The 20,109-nt window shown below is 57.7% G+C and overlaps 2 protein-coding genes across 3 annotated transcripts; both read right to left on the bottom strand.

The window, feature by feature from the left end:
• Positions 1-350: 350 nt before the first annotated feature.
• OSBPL7 (oxysterol binding protein like 7) lies at positions 351-10,920 on the bottom strand (the record flags this gene model as incomplete). The annotated part of the gene is made up of 22 exons (XM_079726130.1): positions 351-1,357; positions 1,524-1,646; positions 1,857-1,983; positions 2,070-2,214; positions 2,300-2,444; positions 3,340-3,418; positions 3,508-3,571; positions 4,420-4,557; positions 4,701-4,948; positions 5,597-5,690; positions 6,256-6,393; positions 7,070-7,165; positions 7,348-7,442; positions 7,543-7,675; positions 7,760-7,852; positions 8,209-8,312; positions 9,002-9,119; positions 9,215-9,325; positions 9,681-9,794; positions 10,407-10,460; positions 10,612-10,737; positions 10,846-10,920. 22 exons carry the CDS (start codon positions 10,918-10,920, stop codon positions 1,249-1,251), a joined length of 2,529 nt encoding a protein of 842 aa, XP_079582256.1. The 3' UTR covers positions 351-1,248.
• A 3,525-nt stretch (positions 10,921-14,445) lies between these two features.
• Positions 14,446-20,083, bottom strand: MRPL10 (mitochondrial ribosomal protein L10; the record flags this gene model as incomplete). 2 transcript variants are annotated; one of them, XM_079725973.1, is made up of 5 exons in its annotated part: positions 14,446-15,380; positions 16,197-16,341; positions 16,596-16,760; positions 17,996-18,165; positions 20,032-20,083. In XM_079725973.1, 5 exons carry the CDS (start codon positions 20,081-20,083, stop codon positions 15,124-15,126), a joined length of 789 nt encoding a protein of 262 aa, XP_079582099.1. In that variant the 3' UTR covers positions 14,446-15,123. The 2 variants fall into 2 exon arrangements, with proteins under 2 accessions (XP_079582099.1, XP_079582100.1); XM_079725974.1 differs by having other exon boundaries at positions 15,155-15,380; positions 16,237-16,341.
• Positions 20,084-20,109: the final 26 nt, after the last annotated feature.

The following is a 20,109-nucleotide window of genomic DNA, read 5'->3' as shown; positions in this document are numbered from 1 at the left end:
CAATGGATGTATTTGAAGCAGGTACGAGGTGCCATATTTCTCTTTTAAAATATCACCCTGAAAGCCAGCATTAGAATGGAAGTGACTGGAGGCTCCAAGGATACTGCAGTAGTCCAGGCAAAGGTTGATAAGGGCCCAGCCTAAGCCAGGTGCAATCACGAGAAGGGGCCAGGGAGACACTGAGGTGGAATTGACAGGGGGGGCCAGAGAGACACTGAGGCAGAACTGACAGGAGGTGAGGATTAAGGGAGAGAGATGACATTGGGTCTTTAGCCCAGGTGAGTGGGGAGCTATGGGCCTTCACCGGGCTTCGGCGCACGTGTTTTTCAATGAATGGTCACAGGCCAAAGTTTGGGACAGTCTTTACTGGAGTTTGGAATGTCATAGCAATTCACCTTAATCACAGGCAGACTGGTACAATGAGCAGCAATGCTGGCGGACCCCCGGCAGGGGACATCCGGCCTACACGAAGAATCCTGCTCGCCCGCAAGCAGTACACAGGCACACGCACACACTCTTCTACACAAACCAACACTCTCATGAGTGCCCGCTCACTCCGGGTGGGTCAGAGGCCAGGCGCCCCTCCTGCCCTGTCTGCTCTGGGGGATCCACTGAGCTGAGACTGAAGGGAACCACTTGAGGACCAGGGACGAAGGAGCTGGCAGCTGCAGGCGTTTTGCAGTTTGGGAGAAGGGGATCCAGGAGGATAGGAGAGATTGCCGGGGCCAAGCGAAGGGAGCCCCTCTGGGCCAGGGCATGGGGAGAAGATGCTGGGGATGGGGCACGGGAGGGACGGGCGTGGGAGAAAAGGCCATCCGCTCTCCTTCACTCACTCCAGCCTCACAGCTGGGGCCAGAGTCCTGGGCATAGGAATCCTGGGGAATGTCGAGGGGTCCCCTGTGTCCTAGGAAGGCACTGAAATGGGGAACAGATCCTGGAGGGCCTGGAGTCTCCCCCAAGTACCCCAGGGGGTAAGGAAGGGGGGTGACAGAGCAAGGAGGGTCTTACATGCTGGTTGTCTGGGGCAACAAGACTGGGGAAGCACGAACACTGCTTCCCACCCCAAACAAGGGGTGGGGGATGGGCTGAGATGCAGCCCCTCTGGCCGGCAGAGGGGATAGGGCCAGAGCCAGGGCTTCCCCTTTGCTCTCCAGGGCAGTGAGTGGGAGAGCCTGGCCTCGCCCATGTGTCCGTGGGGGGGTGGGGGCAGGAGGGGGGGACCGGGGCCTCCTGCCCCTGGGGCCTGGGCTACCAGAGCACGGCCCCGTCCAGGTTCCCGTAGCCCGGCTCGGCCCGCAGCCGCCAGTATGTGTTGTTAGTCACCCACCACTCCTTCCCGCTGCTGTCTGTCTGCCGCCTGGGGGAAGGGGGCCGTGGAAGAAGAGGGGTGAACATCCAGCACTGAGGCCGGGGTCCCGAGACGCTGCCTTACACTGCCGGCCCCACTCAAAGCAGGAAGGGGCTAGTGGGGAGGAGGAGGGGGCCTGGGCTGCAGAGAGACCTGCCGAGGGGGGCAGAGGCACCTGAAGAAGCGAGCCTGGTGGACAATGCTGTTCTCCTCCATCACTTTGCGCCTGTCTCGCTGAAGCTGCTCAATCCTTCTCTTCTGGGCCTCGGCGGCCTGTATGTTCCCCTCCTCCAGGTACCTGAGCATCCAGACTGCAGTCAGCGGAACTGCCTACTCTCAGAAGCCCCCAAATCCAAGGCCACTGTGCCTGCCCGGTTCTGCCCCCAAACGGGTCCCATCTCCCTGAGGCAACTCAAGGAAGGAAGGACACAGTCCCAGGTCTGGGTGGAAACCCACGTGGGGAGGGAGGAGCCCGGAGCTTCCGGAGCGGCACCCGCCCGGCACTGACCTCTGGTCTGGCCGGAGCCGCGTGTCTGTGGAAGGCAGGGACCGCTTCAGCTCTGCCGTCAGCTCATTCAGCTCCAAAGCAAACTGAGTGAAGCCGAAGTTTCGCTCATAGTTTGGGGGCATTGAGTCTAGGGGGAAGGCAGGGGGCTGGGGCAGGTGGACTGTGCACAGCTGCCCTCACCTCTGCCCAGCCCGCCCCAAGCACCCCGCTTACTGGGTTTCCAGATGCACTGACCGCCCGGCGGGGGCCCCCGGTACAGCCCCTCGGGCCACTTCCCGAAGAGTCGGTGGAGGACGCGGCCGCTCCGGCTGAACACGGCGCCCTGCACCTCGTGGACGTTGGAGCTCCAGTACTTGGCCTGGGGTGGGGGTGGGACAGGGGGCTTAGGGAGGTGTCCCCTCCCCTTCCCCGGGGCGGACAGGTGGGGCAGGGAGGCCACCCACCTTGCAGAAGGTGATCTTGCAGTGGCAGGAGCTGTCCTGCGTGTTCCGGATGAGCACCTCCCCGTAGTGCTCAATCCAGCGCTGGCCGCTCAGGATGTTGTGAATGCAGGACGTCACCTTGTTCCACTCAAAGTGGTCCCCAAACCTGAGAGAGACAGAACATGGCGGGGGGCAGCTGGCCGGCCCTGGGGAACGAGTGCCACCCTGAGCCGGGTCTCATCAGAGCAGGTCGTGCGGGTCTGGGAAAGGAACCCTGGGGTCCTGGTTCCAGCTCACGGTCCTTCCGTGAAGGCCGACATATTTACGAAGCAAAGCAGCTTCACAGAAAGTATTCAACTAACATGTCTCCATCTGCTGAGAAAGCTCCCGAGTGCCTAAGTCACAGGGGTAAAAACATAGGCGGGGTCCATGTCCCCGGGATGTATGTCTGTTCACATATATCAGCCTGTTTACTCCCCACTTCTGTCGAATATTACTTATTACTCTTATTTTATAGACGAGCAGACTCAAGGCTCTGAGGCGTCAAGTCTTTTTGCCGCTTGTCTAACTATTAAGTAGCAGAACCAAGACTCCCACCCAGGACTTCTGACCCCACCCCTGCACTGGCCTCTGGCTGCAGTTCCCCACCTATAACGTGGCTAGATGAGGGTGCTTCAAATGTGGTTTGTGAGCCGTCCTGAAATCACTTCAGAATCATTTTAGGCTTGTGTGTGTGTGTGTGTGTGTGTGTGTGTGTGTGTGTGTGTGTGTGTGAGAATGGGTTACAGTGCACTGGCTTGAAGTCTCAAATGCATTCCTTCCTGTGAGTCATGGTCAAAAAGTGTGAAAGTCACTTGATCAGATGGCCTTGATGAGCCCTTGCAGCTCTAAGACTTTTCACCTTTCTTTATTGACAACTGCTGTTAACCCAGGTATAAATGTACAGACACTGCCCCACCCTGAGCAGCTTCACACCAGGCCTCTCTCTCCTGTCCCTCCCACCTCCCCATCCCAGCCCGGGGAGGAGGGCCTGTAGGCTGGGCCTGGCTGCCCGCACTCACCTGGGCAGGCTCACGTTGACCATCCCCACAGGCACAATCTCCAGGGATTTGCCCCAGAACTTGTTCTTCCACTTCATGTCTGGAGTAGGGTGGGGGAAGGAGAGGTAAGACCAGAGAGTGTTCCAGCCCCTCCCCCTTCTGCGCTTCACCCCCAGCCCCATCCTTTACCTTGCCAGAATATGAAGTTCTCAGACTCCGCATGGCACGCCGAGATGGGGGGGTGGTGGGAGACCTTGATGAGCAAGGAAGTTTTCTAGAGGCTGCTCCTGAGGACCCTGGGGTCTGCTCCTGACCCCAGGCCCCCAACATCCCTCACCCCATCCCCAGTTACCCAAGGAACCAGAAGACCAGTTCGTTCCAGGTCTCTTGTCTAGGTGTCCTTGGCCACCACCCAAATTCCATCTCCCTCTCCTTTCCCACGAGGCCCCTACGTTCTCCCTTCTCCCTCCCTCCCCTCTAGGGCCCTCCATGCCGACCCTGTGCATGGTGCCCTCCAGGGACCCTGCCCAGCCCTCTAGCAGTGACAGGTGGGGCCTCCACCCATGCCCTGCCTGAAAGCCAGCCCTCCCATGAGGACCCTCTTCCTTAATCATCTTCTCCCCCAGAGCTGATCATCACCCTGCGATCTCCACAACACACCCTTGGAAAACCTCGGCCTTGCCCTCGTTAGAGCAGCTCCCCACGTGGGACCTTGAACTCAGGGACCCCACAGCCTGCCCTCCGTGCCTCTCCCCATCCCCTGGTGCCCACCACTGCCTGAGTGTTCTCTACAAAGTGCAATTCTAAGCATGTCACTCTACTGCTTAAAACTCTCCCGTGACTCCCCGTGGCCTTCAGGATTTAAAAACCAAGCAACCAATAGAGCTGAATAACCTCCTGTGAGCTTCCACAATCCCAGCTCTAGAACACGGTACAGTACCTCCTTGTTTGAAGTCTGTCTCCCCAAGGAGCGGGGAGCTCCCCCCTTGACTGCCCGACTGTCGGGTGTTCTCGCCCACGACCTGGCCCCTCGAAACCCGGGTGTTCCCCGGCCTTGGCCACATGGCTGCCCCGACCAGCCCACTCCTTCCAGGGCCTCACCTGCTCACTGATGAAGCGGAAACCTCGGTCAGGCCGCTCGCACTCGTAGGTCTCCCCCAGGACAGGGTTGAAGGGCTTGCAGCCCGCCCGGTGGTACGTGGAGGAGTAGGCTGACACTGCGAAGGCTGCGATGTACACCTGCGGGGGGCGGGGCGCCGGGGGGTCAGAGATGCCGCCCCGCCCCCCCCCTACCATGAGCCAGGAAGGGGGGCCTGGGGTCGGCCCGCTAGACCGGATCCTGGGAGGGGGCGGCAGCCTGGGCGGGGGCGGGGCGGACCCACCATGCGCTCGCAGGGGTCGGTGGTACGGCTGGCCTGGTCCAGAAGGCTGCTGTACTCCAGCTCCTCGCAGAGCCGCTGCAGGGTGCTGAGCGGCTCATTGAGCTGCACGGGCATCGACACCTTGGACAGGTCCTTGCCGATGTTGTTCCGCAGGATGTTCCACAGGCTCACGTCGGCCCCGGGCCCACTGGCTGCAGGTAGGCATCGGCGGCGGGGTGGTCCCACGGCTCCTGCTGGAACACAACCCCGGGGCCAACCCGCCTGTCACTCTGCCTTGGGCACCTTGCATCCAGGCCCATGGCCTCCCGAGCTCCTGAGGTGCTCCTAGGTCTGCTCGCTCCCAGGCCCCAGGCTCGACTCACTATGGGGCAGGCGGCTGGGGGCTAATTCTTTTTTCGGCGGGGGGGGCGATGGGGCCCGGTGGGGAGTGGTTAATTCTTGATGAGCTCCTGGGGATTCAGGTGAGCCGCAGAGTTAAGGGCCAGAGGACAGTTCCCACTGTTGGAGACAGAATCCCTGCACCCCAGAAGCCCTTCCTGAGTCTCACCCTTGGCTTCTGCTCCGTTTCATATGCACAGAAACCAGTGTCAAAATTATTCAGCCCATTTTATAGATGAGGAGACAGGCTCCAAGAAGGAAAATGACATGTACAAAGCCACACTGCTAAAAAGCGGGCCCTTCTGCTTATCAGGCCCATGCAAGCCTTCGCAGAAGCCCAGAGCGGAGGCTAGCCCCAGGCTGAACCTGCCCCACCCCCAGGGCCGCCCCTGGAGTCAGCACCTGAAGCCATTAGCCCACCAGTACTACAAGGGACTACTTCCCAAGGGGCCTGGGCCTGGACAAACCCCGTTGCTGTGCCCATCTCCAGCCCTCCCTCCCGCCCGTCTGGCTGGCACCTTTCTGATAGCGCTCAGCTCCCCTGAGGTCGAGGACCTCCTCGGACAGGCTGGTGGTGACTTCACTGGTGCACGACTCCTCCTCCTCTGAGCCCTGGGCCAGGGACAGATGACAGGCTGGGCAGACTAGGCCTCCCCCAGGCAGCTGGACAGTGCCCAGGGCCTGGCAAGAATCTGCCCAGCTAGCCCTTTGGTGGGAAGGGGAAGAGAATATATTTGGGAGGGTCTGAGCCCTAAGACACTGTCCTGGGAGGCCTGGAATCATGGTGTGCCCTGCCACCTCGGGAGGGAGAGGGCCTGGCCTTACAACTAGCAGGGAGACAGCTCAGGGACTTGGCGGGACACTAAGGGAAGGGAAGCTGGGGATTACTGGGATTCAGAGTCAGGAGGGTGAGCGTCAAGGGAGTGCTAAGGCTGAAACGAGGTCACAGAAAGATGGCGGGGTGCAGCTGAAGGCAGCAGGTTCAGTAGAACCCATGGGGATGGAGCACATCAAACTGGAAGAAGGGTCCCCAGCAGAGATTTCTAAGCAGGGCCACACAAACCCAGCAGATCTGGACGTGTTCCCAGGGAAGTGGCCGAGGTGGTCAGAAAGGACTTGGGAATCTACAGGTTCCAGTCTCCCGGGACCCCACCCCTCTATTCCCAGGGTCCCTCACCTCATTCTCAGAAGAGCTGGCAGAGAGGAGAACCTCACAGGCATCAAAGAACTCCGTGTGGGAATCAGCGAGGGAAAGGACGCTGCTCTGGGACAGCTGGGGGGTCAGCTCTCGCCCCTTCATGTACAGAGCTTCTTGCTGTGGGAGCGGGACAGGTGTCAGGCCCAAGGCCCAGCCGGGAGAGTCAGGCAGGGCTCCCCTGGCCTGACAGCTCCCTTGTGAGGGAAGTGTGACTGGGGACTTTTTCTATCTGAGTCTGAGACCTGCTGAGCAGAAGATGCGGAGGCGAGCGAGTGTAGTGGGGTAGGAAGGCCTGGTGGAAAGATCCTGGCCTGGAAGTGAGGAGACACAGGTTCCATAATAACTGCTTACACTGTCTGGGCACTGACTCTGAGCCTGGCTCCAAGCCCTTTGCGTGTAGCAACTCCGTCAATCCCAACATTCACCCTACCAGGCAGATGCAATTATCACCCCCACTTTGCAGATTAGGACACTGAGGCTCTGGGTCATGAAGCCAGCATACAGTGGAGCCAGATCCAAACCCATGTAGTACGGGAGCCTGGGCCCATCAGTTAGATCCTTTGAGTCTCAGTCTCCTCATCTGTGAACTTGAGGGTAACAATCACTGCCTCACGGGACTCTGACTTAAAAGTAAAAGCACTCTGCACGCTGTTAAGAAATGACCCACATGTGGCTGCTGCCTGCGTTCCGTGAAAGGGGCTGGAGTTTCAGGTCTGAAAGCCAACCACGCCTTCACTTCTGCTGAGAAAGAAGGCCCAGAGGAATGGTCCCCACAGCCCACCCCGGCTCCCACCTCCTCGGGGTTGAGGGAGCTGAAGGAGTCTGCAGTGGTGTCGGAAGACACGGACAGCGAATGGAGGCGCCTCGGGCCGGCTGCGGCCTCAGAGACCTGCAGGGAGAGGGTGAGGGCACAGGTGCCGGGATGGGGCGGGTGAAGCCCTCCCCAGCCTGCCAGGCACAGCCTGCCTCCTCCAACCTCCCTTCCCGGCCCAGGTCCGCGACCACCCCCAGGCCTGCAGTCCTCGGGCTCGGGCCCGCTCCTCCCACTGGCCACCCTGCCCCCAGCCTCACCCCCAGCCTGGACGGCTCCGAACTCTGGTGCAGGTCCCTCAGTCGGTCCCGTTCAGTGGTGAGGGCGGCCAGGACACTGCTGAGCGAGCTGTGCACTGTGGGGGCAGGCCGGCCATCAGACTCCCTTCCTCTCCCTCTCCCTCTCCCCCTCCCTCTCCCCGCCTGCCCCCAGCCACCCCCAGGGCACGCACTCACCCTTCTGAGCCAGGGCCCAGAAACTGCGCTGCACGTGGGCATAGTCTGGGGGTGGCAGCCCGCGGGGGCCCGAGGGGTCCCGGGACTCCCGGTAGCGAGACAGGTTGGGAACAGAGCCGTGGAGACGACCCACCTGTAGGCGAAGGGGAGGGTTTGAAGGGCGCAGCCTCCTTCAGAGCCTCCCACCCGGCATCTCGGGGCCCACACCCCAGCTCACCCGCCCGATGGTGTCGTCCTTGGCAAAGCTCTGTGTGCACCATATGCGGCTGGTCCGCTTCCCCTTCTTGGGTCTCTCGGTCGTCACCGAGGCCTGGCAAGTCGAGGTGAGGGAGTTTCAGTCTCAGGGTGGGGAAGACCACCAGAGCCGGGAGAGAGGCAGACGGTCATGGAGGAGGGCGCACAGACACCAGCATCCCGGAGGCAGAAGACCGACAGCCTGGCAGCCGCCCGGGCACAGGAGGAAGGAGGGGTCGCTCCAAAGGGGCAGAAAGACAACCCTGAGGCGGTCTGGACACGGTGGGGAGGGGCAACGGGGAGATGGTGGCTCTCCAGGAAACCGCAGCATATAAGGGGGACTGGGGACCTGTCCGGGGAAGTGACGGAGATGAAGACAGCGAGAGCGGAGAGAGCCCTGGGCGGGCCCCTGCCTCCTCCCCTGGACCTTACCTGGTGTGTGGGGATAACAGGGGCTGAGGGGATCCGGGGCAGGGACTCCAGGCTCTGGAGGAGTCTGTGGAGTTCCTGGAGCTTCCCCTGACACTCAGAGAGCTCTGTGGGAAGGATGAATGAGGAAGTCCCTCTCCCAACACTGGCCAGGCACCCCCCCCCCACCCCGAGTCTGCCCCTTAGCTTCCCTTCCCCCTCCAAAGACGTCACCGGCAGCCACGGAAATCCCGACACTGGCTGCCCTCCCCCCCACTCACGAGCCCAAAGCAGTTCCCAGCTCCCACCCTTTGGTCTGGCCTCACGGGAGTGCCCGCACCCCAATCTGCACTCTGTCCCCAGACCACACCTTACCTCGGCCGCCTCCACACAGGCCAGGGGGCTCCCACTCTTGCTCTCCCCCCTTGGTTTGCATTTCCCTCTCCCAGGCCAGCAGCGCAGCCTGCAACTCCAGGAATCCGGTTCTAGTCCACACCCCTTGCCTGGCACTACTCCTCAGGACCCCTCCCTGCGTTGGCATTCTGGATCTTCTTTTTCATGAGTCCTGGCCCTGTGTCCGGGTCTGTCTATATGCCTAGAGCACGAGCCCCACCATTCTCTGTAAGCCTGAGGCTCCCCAGGGCAGGGCCCTAGGAGACCTGATCAGCCTAGAGGAGGAGGCTGCCTCCCCCATCAGACTGGGGCTCCCAGAGGCAGGGATGGAGGTAACATTTTCTCCTCCTTGTGACTGCTGATGCCACCTAGATGCAATAGCATGGGCCCTCCCCACGGAGGCGCAGTGCCAGGGGCCCCTCACCATGAGAGCAGCGGTCTAACCCATCACTGTCCCTCAGCCAGGAAGACACCTTCTCCCGAGGTCCAACCCCTGGCAGAGCTGAGGCACTACCCGCTGCCGGAAGCTGGGCACCAGGAACCTGTGGGGTGAGTCAAGGGTCAGGAAGGTGCCTGCCTCCCTGAGTCTCATCCTGAATCCCCACATCACCTGTCGCTGACCCAGGGCCCGTCTTACCTTCCGGTGAGTGGTGCTGGGCAGCAGGCTTCGGGGCACATCCAGGTGCTGGGCCAGGCGGTGGGCACGCAGCTGAGCCACCCAGCTCTGGAACAGGTCCTGGGATTTGATCTGCAGAGGTGATGGAGAAGGGGAGGGATGCATGAAAGGAAGGATTCCTTTCTAGGGGCAAGAAGTTGGGGCTCCGGTCCACAGGCAGGCAGGGTCTCTCCCTATAGCACACAGCTTGTGCAAAGGTCCCTCGCGGGGAGGCAGGAACAGCTTCTGCAGGTGTCCAAGCCTTCAGCTCTGTTCCTGTTCACACAACAACCAACAGGGCCAGTTTGCCATTGGCTATTGTACATGGTAGGGACTCCCTTCTGGTCAAACTCAGACAGACCCTCGACTCCTGTCCCTCTCTCCTGCGTGCCCCAGTGCCTCTGACAGGCTGGGGGCCAAGCCACCACCTGGCTCCCAGGGATGTCACCTTGAGGTGGTAGATGTTGTCTTCAGTGTCAAGGTCAATGCGCTGGGCCTTTTTGTTGATGGACATGACCGACAGTCGGACATCAATGGAGCCATGGAGCTTCCCCTTGGTGATCTGGGGTGGAGAGATCGGAGGGGGAAGGGGGGACTGGTTTCAGGCCACCAGGGCCACCATCACTGAGGTCATGCTAGGCTCAAGGGCCAGGGAGCAGGTTCACCCTCATGCCCAAGTCACAGTATCAGCAGGACTTGTCAGTGGTCCTCCTGCGCGCAGGACACCCCGCTACGTCAAGTCACAATCTGAGCTCTAGGCAGTCACAGACTGAGGAAAACTTTTCCCACCCTCAGGAGTCTGCGAGGCTGAGAAAGGAGCACCTCCTTGGAGAGAGCCTGGGTGTCTAGGCCTTTCGTTCCTTGTTCCTGCAAGAGCAGAGGACAAGGACGAGGATGATAAGGCTCCCATGTCTTGGGTACTTATTTTATGCCCGGCACTGTCCTGAGAGCCCTCACCAAGACAAAGACTCTATAAATGGGTGGCTGCACTCTGTCCACCGTAGAGATGAGGAGCTGAGGCCCGGGGAGGTAACCTGCCCGAGACCCCACACCCAATAATTGGTGTCCCTGGGATTCAGACCCTGCTCTGGGGGGATTCCAGAAGCCCCCTGCTCGCGCAGGGCACTCTGGGGCCAAACTCCTCCCTCGTCCCCCAGCCGAGGCCCTGACTCACATCTTGCCGAGTCGTTGCATAGTGAAGGATCCCATCCTCGAGCACAAAGTATCTCTGTGACGTTGCCCAGAAGGGACCGGGCCCGGGGGGCAGAGAGGAAAGGATGTGGGGAGAGAGCAACCGTACAGACGTTTCTTCCGACACACGAACACCCTGTACCGCCCGGCGCCCCCATCCGGCCCTTCCCTTTGCCCTGCCTCCTTACCTTGTGCCAGCCCTTCAGAGGCCACTTCCTCTTCTTGAGCAGGTGGCCTTCCTGCCTCTCGGGTATGATACCCTCCGCCCCCAGCCGGCCCCGAGGCTCCTCCACTACCTCCCACAGCTCGGAGGTCTGCAGTCCAGGACAGAGTTGGGGAGCGGCCAGTGAAGCGACCACCTCTGCCTTTTTCCCCTGGGGGCCGAGCTCGGCGCGCCCACTGCCTGCTCCCCACCCTCAGACCTGCTGGGCATTGCTGGGCTTGGCGGACTGTGTGCTCTCAGCCAGGGAGGGAGGGTCCCGCTCTTGGAAGTCCATGGGGAAGGGAGTGGCCACTCCCTGCTGAGGACGTGGAGAAGAGTGGAAGGGGAAAGATGTCACCTTGTCCTGAGGGGGCCCTTGAAGCAGAGAGAGACCCTGTTAGCACAGACTCGGCTCTCACCTCCCCCGCCGCCAGCCCCTCTTGCACCCTCTGGGGTGAGAGCCCCTGAGCGCATCTTCTGTTCACCTGCCACGCCTCTCCCGAGCCTGTCCCCATCCCACTCTGGGCAGGTCTCCGCGCCCGCTGCCCAGAGAGGTGGAGCGCGCAGCAGGCCGGCCGGCGCCAAAAGAAAACCTCTGAAAAGTCAGCCCTGCCCCACCTGAGGCGCTCACACAGTCCCCAGCTCCAGGAAACACTCCTGTGCTCCCTCTGGAGGATTCCCGGGCGGGTAATCAGGGGTGAGGCAGGGGAGGGAAGGAAGAGGCTCCAAAATACGACAGAGGGATCCAGAGACTGGACAGTGAGATCTCAGCCCAGCTCCTCTCCCGCCAGGACCCCTGACCCCAGCACCACGGCATGGAGACTCCTCTGCAATCATCCCTTTACAGAGCCCCCCAGCCTCTTGACCCCAGCGCCCCACCAATTGGCCTCCATATCCTCTAGTTCCTGGGCTCCCATTTTTCTGCCTGAGGAAACTGAGGCCTGAGACGGCCCGCATTTTCCCCTGTGCCTCCCATCAATAGCCCCCTTAGGATGCCCACCTCGGACTCTCTGTCCCCCCGTGCCCCAAGCCTCCTATCTTTCATCCCCGTCCCTGGGGCTCCTGAGAAGTGCCATCCACCTGGAGAGAGCAGGGGACGGGCCATTGGAGACACATGCCGAGGACCGCACAGGTCCGGCAGCACTGCCCACAGGCGCCCTTGGCACCAGCCCTGGCCATCCTGGCTCCACGGGGAGATCAATAATGCATGAGGCTCTGTGTGTGTGAGACGGGGGAGGGGACTGGAGGGGCAAGGTTGGCCTGAGGCTGGGGAAGCAGCCCAGATCTTCCGGTGGAGCTGAGGCCAGGAGGGGACAGGGACGTGGTGGGGTGCGGGTGGCCCGGAGGTCAGGGCAGAGGGGCCCAGGCTACCGGAGGCTGACCTGGGGGGAAACTCCTACATTCAGCCCCTGAAAGTTAACAAACTCTGCCAGTGTTCTGGGTGTCTCTGTGCCCTTCTCCTGGCCCCGTGGGATCCTGGCCCCTCACTGCTTGCGGGCGGAGGGGAGGCTCTGTTAGGAGAGGGTGCAGGTCGAGGGGAGCCAGGTGGGCGCCCCCTTTCCACCTCCATTCCCGCCCTCATCTCTGGAAGAGCAGACCCACCAGCTTCAGGTGAATGTCCCCTTCTTGGGGAATGTCAGCTGCTGCCAGCGCGGCCCCCTTACCCCAGGGTCCATGGACGCCAGTGCTCCTTGGCCCGCGCACCGCTCCGCCTCTGAGTCACCGTCTCCGAGCCGCCAGCTCCCGGCTCATGGACCTGAGCAGTGGCGGCAGCTGCAGCAGGAACCAGGAAGGAAGGAGACGTCGGAGCCTCCCCTCCAGCCGGATCTCCTCACCTCCCCCTCCCGCGGCCCCTCCTCCAGCCAAACTCCGGGCAGCCGCTCAGCTCTGCCCCCTGCTCCCCGGAGGACTCAGGGCTGAGCCGACTCCCCAGCGCCCAGAAAGCTTGGGAGTGGGAGCAGTCCCCAGTGGGCACAGCTCCAGACAGACCACAGAGGACTAGGGAGCTGCTGGCCCCAAGCTAGTGCTGCTGAAGAATTTGCTCACACTAGCATGGCCTCGACCCCAGTTAGTACCCAAGGCCATTTCCTTATTAACCCCTGCCTCTCGTCTTACGTCTGAAAATAGATTGTGGAATTGGGGGCCAGCAAAGCTTTCAGGTTGACAGGGAGGGAGGGATGCCCCTATGGGACCACAACTGACAGTGCCAAAGGCAGTCAGCAGGGCAACGTTCGAGAGAACCACAGTGAGGCTGTCATTGGGGGTGATGTCCCACCAGGTCAGGACCCATGGGGGCCAGAAGCACCTATGTGGTAAGACACCCCCCACCCCCCAGCCTACCAAGTCTCTGGATGGGGGGCAGGTCTGGGCCAGTAACCACCTGGCTGTTAAAAGGCTAGCTGCAGCCAGCTCTGGTACCCTTGGCCTCCCTTTCTGAATACCTTTGCCCTTCTGCTGGAGTACTGGGTGCAGCTGCTCAATTCTAATTAAAAATTACCTCTCGAGAAAGGTCTAGAATTCGTTCAAATGAATATGAACTGGACTGACAGCTTTAAGTGCAGTGCAGCCGCATTCCGGAAAGAAGTGGGTTTAATGCTGTGGCCTCAGGCAACGCCAGCAGGCGAAGGATGCAATTCGAGGTTCTTAACTTTGATTCCCAATGTGACATAGGCCACTTCCGCAACCAGCTGTCCCATGGGCCTTGGCTTACACACCTCTCAGGAGACGCCTGCTCTGTTCCATTCAGAACCTCAGCGGTCCCTGCCACCCCAGGAGGGCGTTGTTAGCACCTGGCAGGGTCCCGGGAGTCAGGGAGAGCACTGGGCAGCACTAGCCAGACCAGCTCTGGCATCCAGGAGCCTCAAGGGCCTTTTAATTCAATTCCTATTGATTGAGCATCCCTGGGCGAATGGCACAGAGCTGGGCACTGTGGAAAGTTGGTCCTGAACCGGGGAAGGAAAAGCTGCTGCAGATCATCATTGCCAGAGCAGTGTCTGCCCAGGACTAAGGAAGCTGTGGCACTGCTCCCAGAGCAATGATCAACAACCAACTCCCCACATCACCCGTGTCCACCCGGAATGCGCTCCAATCAAGGACAAGGGTAGGCTTCTAGTCATACACCGCCTCTCCATTAAAAACCTCCAGTTCCCTGAGACTTGGATGAGGCCTCCTACTCAAGAGCCCCCTGACCGCCTTATTAAAACAGAATCCTGGCTTTCCCTCAGCTCCTTTTTTTTTTTTTTTAAATAAATTTATTTTATTTTTGGCTGCGCTGGATCTTCGTTGCTGCACGCGGGCTTTCTCTAGTTTCGGCGAGCGGGGGCTACTCTTCGTTGCGGTGCACAGCCTTCTCATTGTGGTGGCTTCTTCTGTTGCAGAGCACGGGCTCTAGGTGCGCGGGCTTCAGTAGTTGCAGCACGTGGGCTCAGTAGTTGTGGCGTGGGCTCTACAGTGCACGCTCAGTAGCTGTGGTGCACGGGCTTAGTTGCTCCGTGGCATGTGGGATCTTCCCGGACCAGGGCTCAAACCCGTGTCCCCTGCATTGGCAGGTGGATTCTTAACTACTGCGCCACCAGGGAAGTCCCAGCTCTTTTGTCTTGAACCACCTGAGATGTGTCAGATACTGGACAAAGTGGGCAGCTGCCTTCAAAAGGACAAGCATTTAAGCAATGCCGTTTGTGGGAGCAGGTACAGGGAGGTAACAGGCTTGGACAGGGGAAGAGGAAGGATTTCCTAGGAAGAGAAGTGAGTCGGAGATGACCTTGGGAATAAGTCTACAGGGAGGATAAGCTTGTCAACAGCAAAACACAGTAAGTAAAATGCATTTCACTTTATCATAAAGCAGTGCTCCAAACTTTTCCACGACGTGGCACACCCCGAGGGCGCAGAATTAACACCCAAGCACACTTGGGACCCTAATGAAAAAGCTCTAGTGTAGAAAACCAGGGCAGCATCTTCAGAGCAGGAAGAGCCTGGTTCAGTCCCTGTGCTGCCTCTTACCAACAGCATGGCCTCGGGCGGGCTATTCAACTTCTCCTCCCCTTAGTCGTCCTCTCTGTGAAATGGGGATAACATGTGAGAAATACAGGATCTAGCACGTGTAAAGGGAGCCTGGCATAGAAGGCTCTCAACAGATGCCACTCTCAGCACAATTAATTACTCAGTTGAGCTATTCTGGCACATTGGAGCCACGAGGGGATAGGCTGGGAGGTGCGTGCAGCAAGGGACAGTGAACAGAGAAACCAAAGGCTTCTCTGCCTTGGACCTGGAGAGCGGAAAGAGACCGCTGCTATCAGGTCCCAAGTTGGGAAAACTAGGGACAAAGACAGTGATTACGAGCCGCCTCCGTTCTGAAATGGGATCCCTCTGCATCTCTGGGTTGCCATGTACTGGAAGAGATCTTTGTCAGTGAAAGCCAGGTAACAAACGCCACTCCCCACCCCAAGTTCCGCATATCTCCGACAGCCAACAGGGCAGAGTGTATTTATGGGCAGGCTGGCTACGAGTCCGGAACAGGGTCGGGAGGATCCGGCTGCCCACTGGCTGGCACGACAGGGTCCTCCTCGTGTTGCTGTCTGACGTACTGATCCAGCAGGGCAGTCAGCCGGAGGGGCTGGTGCTGAAGCAGGGAGTGGGTCTGGGCCGTGAGGAGGGTAAGTCCTCCTACCAGCTCCCCCTGCACCAGGGCCAGGCTGGGGAGCTTGGAGTAGTTGATGAAGCCCTGCCTGCTGAGGATGGTGTCATCAATGCAGCCACCTGGAAGAACACAGGATCAGCGAGGCTCCCACAAATGCTTTTCTTCTCCAAAAACAATGGTCCAACCCTAGGAATTTGCTCTCCATTGCCCTTTTCTACCTCCCAGCCTTCCCCCAAATCTGGTTCCCACTTGTGCCCCGCCCCACTCCCAGTTTCAGATCAACCCTCTCCCTTCCTTCCTAACTCTTCCCTAGAAAACCCTTACATAATACATCTACCTGGTCCAAGCCCCACTACATCACTGTTTCCTAAACTTCCTTGAAGAACCATGGAGTGTGTGTTTGGGGCGGGGGTGGGGGGGAGAGCCTGTATTATAAACACGGATTCCTGCCCCCCAACACAGACCTGTGAAATCAGGATTCTCTGAAAGAAGCACCTCCAGGGATTCTCAGCATCAGGGAGTCTAGGAAACATTGCTCACTGTCCCTCAGCACCCTTCACTTGGGCTGTTTGTCTTAAGTATCTTTGTCTTTGTGGGTTTCAACACCCACTACCCCCTTACTAGACTCAAGGTGTCTGAACTTCCCCTCCGCACCCTTCACTTGGGCTGTTTGTCTTAAGTATCTTTGTCTTTGTGGGTTTCAACACCCACTACCCCCTTACTAGACTCAAGGTGTCTGAACTTCCCCTCCGCGGAGTGACACACACAAGCAGCCCTCATCAAATGGTGCTACTGACGCAGGCTCCATCGTGAGAGGGGGTCCCCTCCAAGCATGTCCACAGTTTTACCCACACAAGCCTTGAAGAGGGCACCAGGCTGCTCTAGCACCCACTGCCCTTCACCCTCACCCCCAACTGGCAGGGGGGCTTGCTCACCCAACAGCGGCAGGAAAGGCACACTCTTCAAGATTCGCACCATCTCCTTGACCTTGGGCTCTTCACTGACCAGCAGCAGGTTGTGTCCCACAAAAAGAGGCAGCAAACTTGGGTACTTGGAATCTTCCAGGAAGGACCTCAGGATCTGGAACAGCAAGAAAGAAGGGCTTACTGGGGTCGAGTAGGAGAAAGAGTCACCCACCTTGGTCACAGGCCACACCAGGCTGAGGGCTCAAGCCGAGGGTCTGCTCAAACCCTCATCACAGATTAGGCCCCGGACTAGAGGGCTGCCGTGGCAGGGAGGAGTCGGGAGTGCCGTATCTTGGGAGAGATGCTGGGGTCTGAGATGGGGGTGAGGGAGGGGAATACGGCACCCCACGCCAGGGGGCCGGTCTCTACCTGGTTGGGGAAGACCTTCATCAGGATCTTGTGCTTCCGCAGCCGGTGCCACAGGAGAAGCTTGTCCTCCGCGCTCAGAGCCACATTCTGGCAGACAGCTATCATTCGGTTGTCTCGGAAAACTGCTGCTATCTCCTGATGGAGGAGCCGGATGAGGCCTGTCTCCTGCAGTCAGAAAGGGGGGACCAAGGGGACGTAAAATGCCCCGACTCCTTACACCCCTTACTCCCTCAGGGACAGGCGCTGGAGCTTCCAGTGATGCCCTAACGAAGATCAGGGTACAGGCAGGAGAGTTGGGCCCCTGACTCTGAGACATGTTCTATCTCCCACTCCATCCTTTCATTTCCATTTGATAACCACAGGCTTACAACAGTGTTTTTATTCTTTTAATTTTTAAAAATTCTATTATTGGGACATCCCTGGTGGTCCAGTGGGTAAGACTCTGCGCTCCCAATGCAGGGGGCCTGGGTTTGATCCCTGGTCAGGGAACCAGATCCTGCATGCATGCTGCAACTAAGAGGTCCACATGCCGCAACTAAAGAAGCCCACAGGCTGCAAGGAAGGTCCCATGTGCTGCAACAAAGACAAGGTGCAGCCTAAATAAGTAAATAAATATATATTTTAAAGTTTTTGTTATTATACTTTTTGGCTGCATCGTGTGGCTTGTGGGATCTTAGTTTCCCAACCAGGGATTGAACCCGGGCCTTCGGCAGTGAAAGCATGGAGTCTTAACCACTGGACTGCCAGGAAATTCCCTACAGCAGTGTTTTTAGAACCTGAGAACGCTCAGTCCCCTTGAACTGGACAGCAGTCTGACCCAGCGAACATTATTTTGATAATAATACTGTCAAAATCATTTAATTATCCCTGACACTGTACTCATGCTGAATTATTTTACCAATTATAAGATTACTTTTTCAATGTTAATTCAAAATTGAGGTATTTTCACAGAACAAGACTTCATTTTCTCAAGAAAGTGTTTCTCAAAGTTGAGAACTTGTGGAGCTGAGAACCACCATGAAGTTACCAATTCTCCACTGGTCTTTCTGTCCTTTTTCAAGGACAAAAAACCTCGTATTGTTCCTCTAAGAAAACATGGAAGCTTCAAGACGGGAGTGATGCTCTCTCCTACCTCCGCCTGTGTGGAGAGCTTTCACACACACATTTTTGGAGACAGGAATGAAGGAAATCCAGGGGCCCTGTCCAACCACGGAGCCCAAAAGGCCGACGCAGAATCAAGTGCAGATTTCATCTGAAAGTATCTGGACTACAGGGTCAAAGTGGGGAAGAAATGATGTGGATGACCATGTCCTCGAGTGCTACTTCATTATGGCCACAGAGACAAGATCACTTTAATCCACCATCCCACCACCAGGCGACATGCCCAGCCTGTTTCTTACCTCCTGGGGGGGCCTGGGAGGGGACGGGAGGCATCTGGGGTTGACAGCAGGTTTGGGGGGGATATACTGAGTCACAGCCATCAGCTTCTGCCGTTCAAAGTGCATCACACGACGGTGACGGGTAACAGCCTTGGAGCCATAGCGGACAAGCTGGCGGGTGGGCAGCTGGCCTGGGAGAAGAAACAGCCATATGGTGAGAAGCAGCCTCTTTGTCTGCACCAGATGGACAAAACCCACCCCCTAGGCACAGACAACCAGAGTTCACAGAGCTAGCCTCAGCGCTGAGTGGGACAAGGAACTCTGCTAGAAAGCCTGAATCCCCGAACCTTCTCTTCTCTTTAATTGGTGACTAAGGTCAGGCGCTTGATCCTTGGAGGTGCCCATTTCTCCAGCTCTTTATGCACAGAGATAAGAAAAAAATGAGAACAAAGGAGAAAGTATTTTGAATACATTTTAAAAAGGAGGAGAGAGCTGGGCAAACATTTTCTTAAATGACCGAACAAAAATTTTAAGTTTGAGAGCCATATGGCCTATCGCTACTACTCAACTCTGCCACTGTATGATGGAAGTAGCCACAGACAATATGTAAACAAACAGATGTAGCTGTTCCAATACAACTACGTAGGAAAGATGGTGACCAGCCCTGCCACAGTTTGCCAACCCCTGCTGTAAGCCAGTGGTTCTCAAAGTGTGCACCACCAGCACCCCTCCCCAACCCAACATCAGCATCACCCAGGAACTTGTTAGAAAATCAAGTTCTCGGGCCCTGTCCTAGATCTACTGAGTCAGTAGCTCTGGAGCGGAGCCCAGAAAACAGTGTTAACAAGCCCTCCAAGTGATGCTGATGCTGGCTAAAGTTTGAGAACCACTGTCTACGCATTGTTCCTTCCCCCATGATTTGAAGCAAGAAGAAAAGTTATACTGTCCTCACAGCTCCCCCAAACAAGTCTCCCTCCTCTCTATGCTTTTTGTTTACAAGCATCGCTGGAGAGCACCCCTCAGAAGACAAGGGAGCCACTCGAAAGCCCTAAGCCAAGGTAACCGCTTCATGCTCAACAAAAGGACCCAAGCTAGAGCTTCCCACTTTCAGCCCTTCCCAAGGCCGGAATGGGATCTCAGAGAAAGATGCAGCCAGAAGGTGGCTCTAACAGAGAGCATGGAGGTGTGCTTAAGTGAGAGGTTTTCTTGCCAGTGGCCACAAAACCTAACTGTTAAGTTACATCAGATGGAACAAGATTTTTCAAAAATTTTTGCAGTTTTATTGAGATATAATTGACACACATGGAACCAGATTTTAATCTCTCTTCTGCCACTTACTAGCTGTGACCTTGACCAGTCACTCAACTGGTCTAAACTTGAGTTTCTTCATCTGTAAAGAGGGGAAGATAATGCCTTCTTCAAAGGACGCTTTAAGGTTTAAATGAAATAATACATGTAAAGTACTTATCACTGTGCCTGACCTATATTACGTACTCAAAATCATTCATTAAACGAATATCTATAGCATGCCTATTAATGTCAGGCACCATGCCACATGCTGGCTATGCTGAATGAACATGGGCTCTGCCACTACGGAGTTTATAGTCTAATAGAGAAAACAACAAATAAAGAAATGCTAAATTAGATTGTGATAAGGCGAAGGGGTCAATAAACAGGGTGAGAGATACAGATTTAACAGGGGAAACCTTTGCGGAGGGAAGGCCTGAGATGATATTTAGGCTGAGACCTTAAGGAATCTCTGGAGGCAGAAAGAGCTGGGTGGTGGGCTAGAGAAACCCCAAACAAGGCAGGGGGACCGGGGCGTCGAGAATAAATACTGTGGTTGTCGCTGACGTTTTTGCTGTGTTGTCGTTATTACTAGAGTCTGGACCCACAGGAAATTAGATGGGGGAAGGAGGCCGGCGATCTAGCTGGGGTCAGGGGTCATCAGGAGGTGTCTGGGATCAGAGATTTCGGGAGGGGATTAGTAGTAGAGGAGGGAGACGAGTAGAGAGCATCGGTCGGAACGCGCCGAGAAGACGTGGGCCGCTCCTTACCCGCCTGGGGCAGGAGACCCCCTCGCAGCGTCCCAGCCACGGCCGCAGCCATCACCACCGGAAGAACGGCCGGGAGCC

Source organism: Hyperoodon ampullatus (genome assembly GCF_949752795.1).
Source record: "Hyperoodon ampullatus genome assembly, chromosome: 19".
Classification (NCBI taxonomy): Eukaryota; Metazoa; Chordata; class Mammalia; order Artiodactyla; family Ziphiidae; genus Hyperoodon; species Hyperoodon ampullatus.
This window is presented reverse-complemented; position numbering and strand designations above follow the sequence as displayed.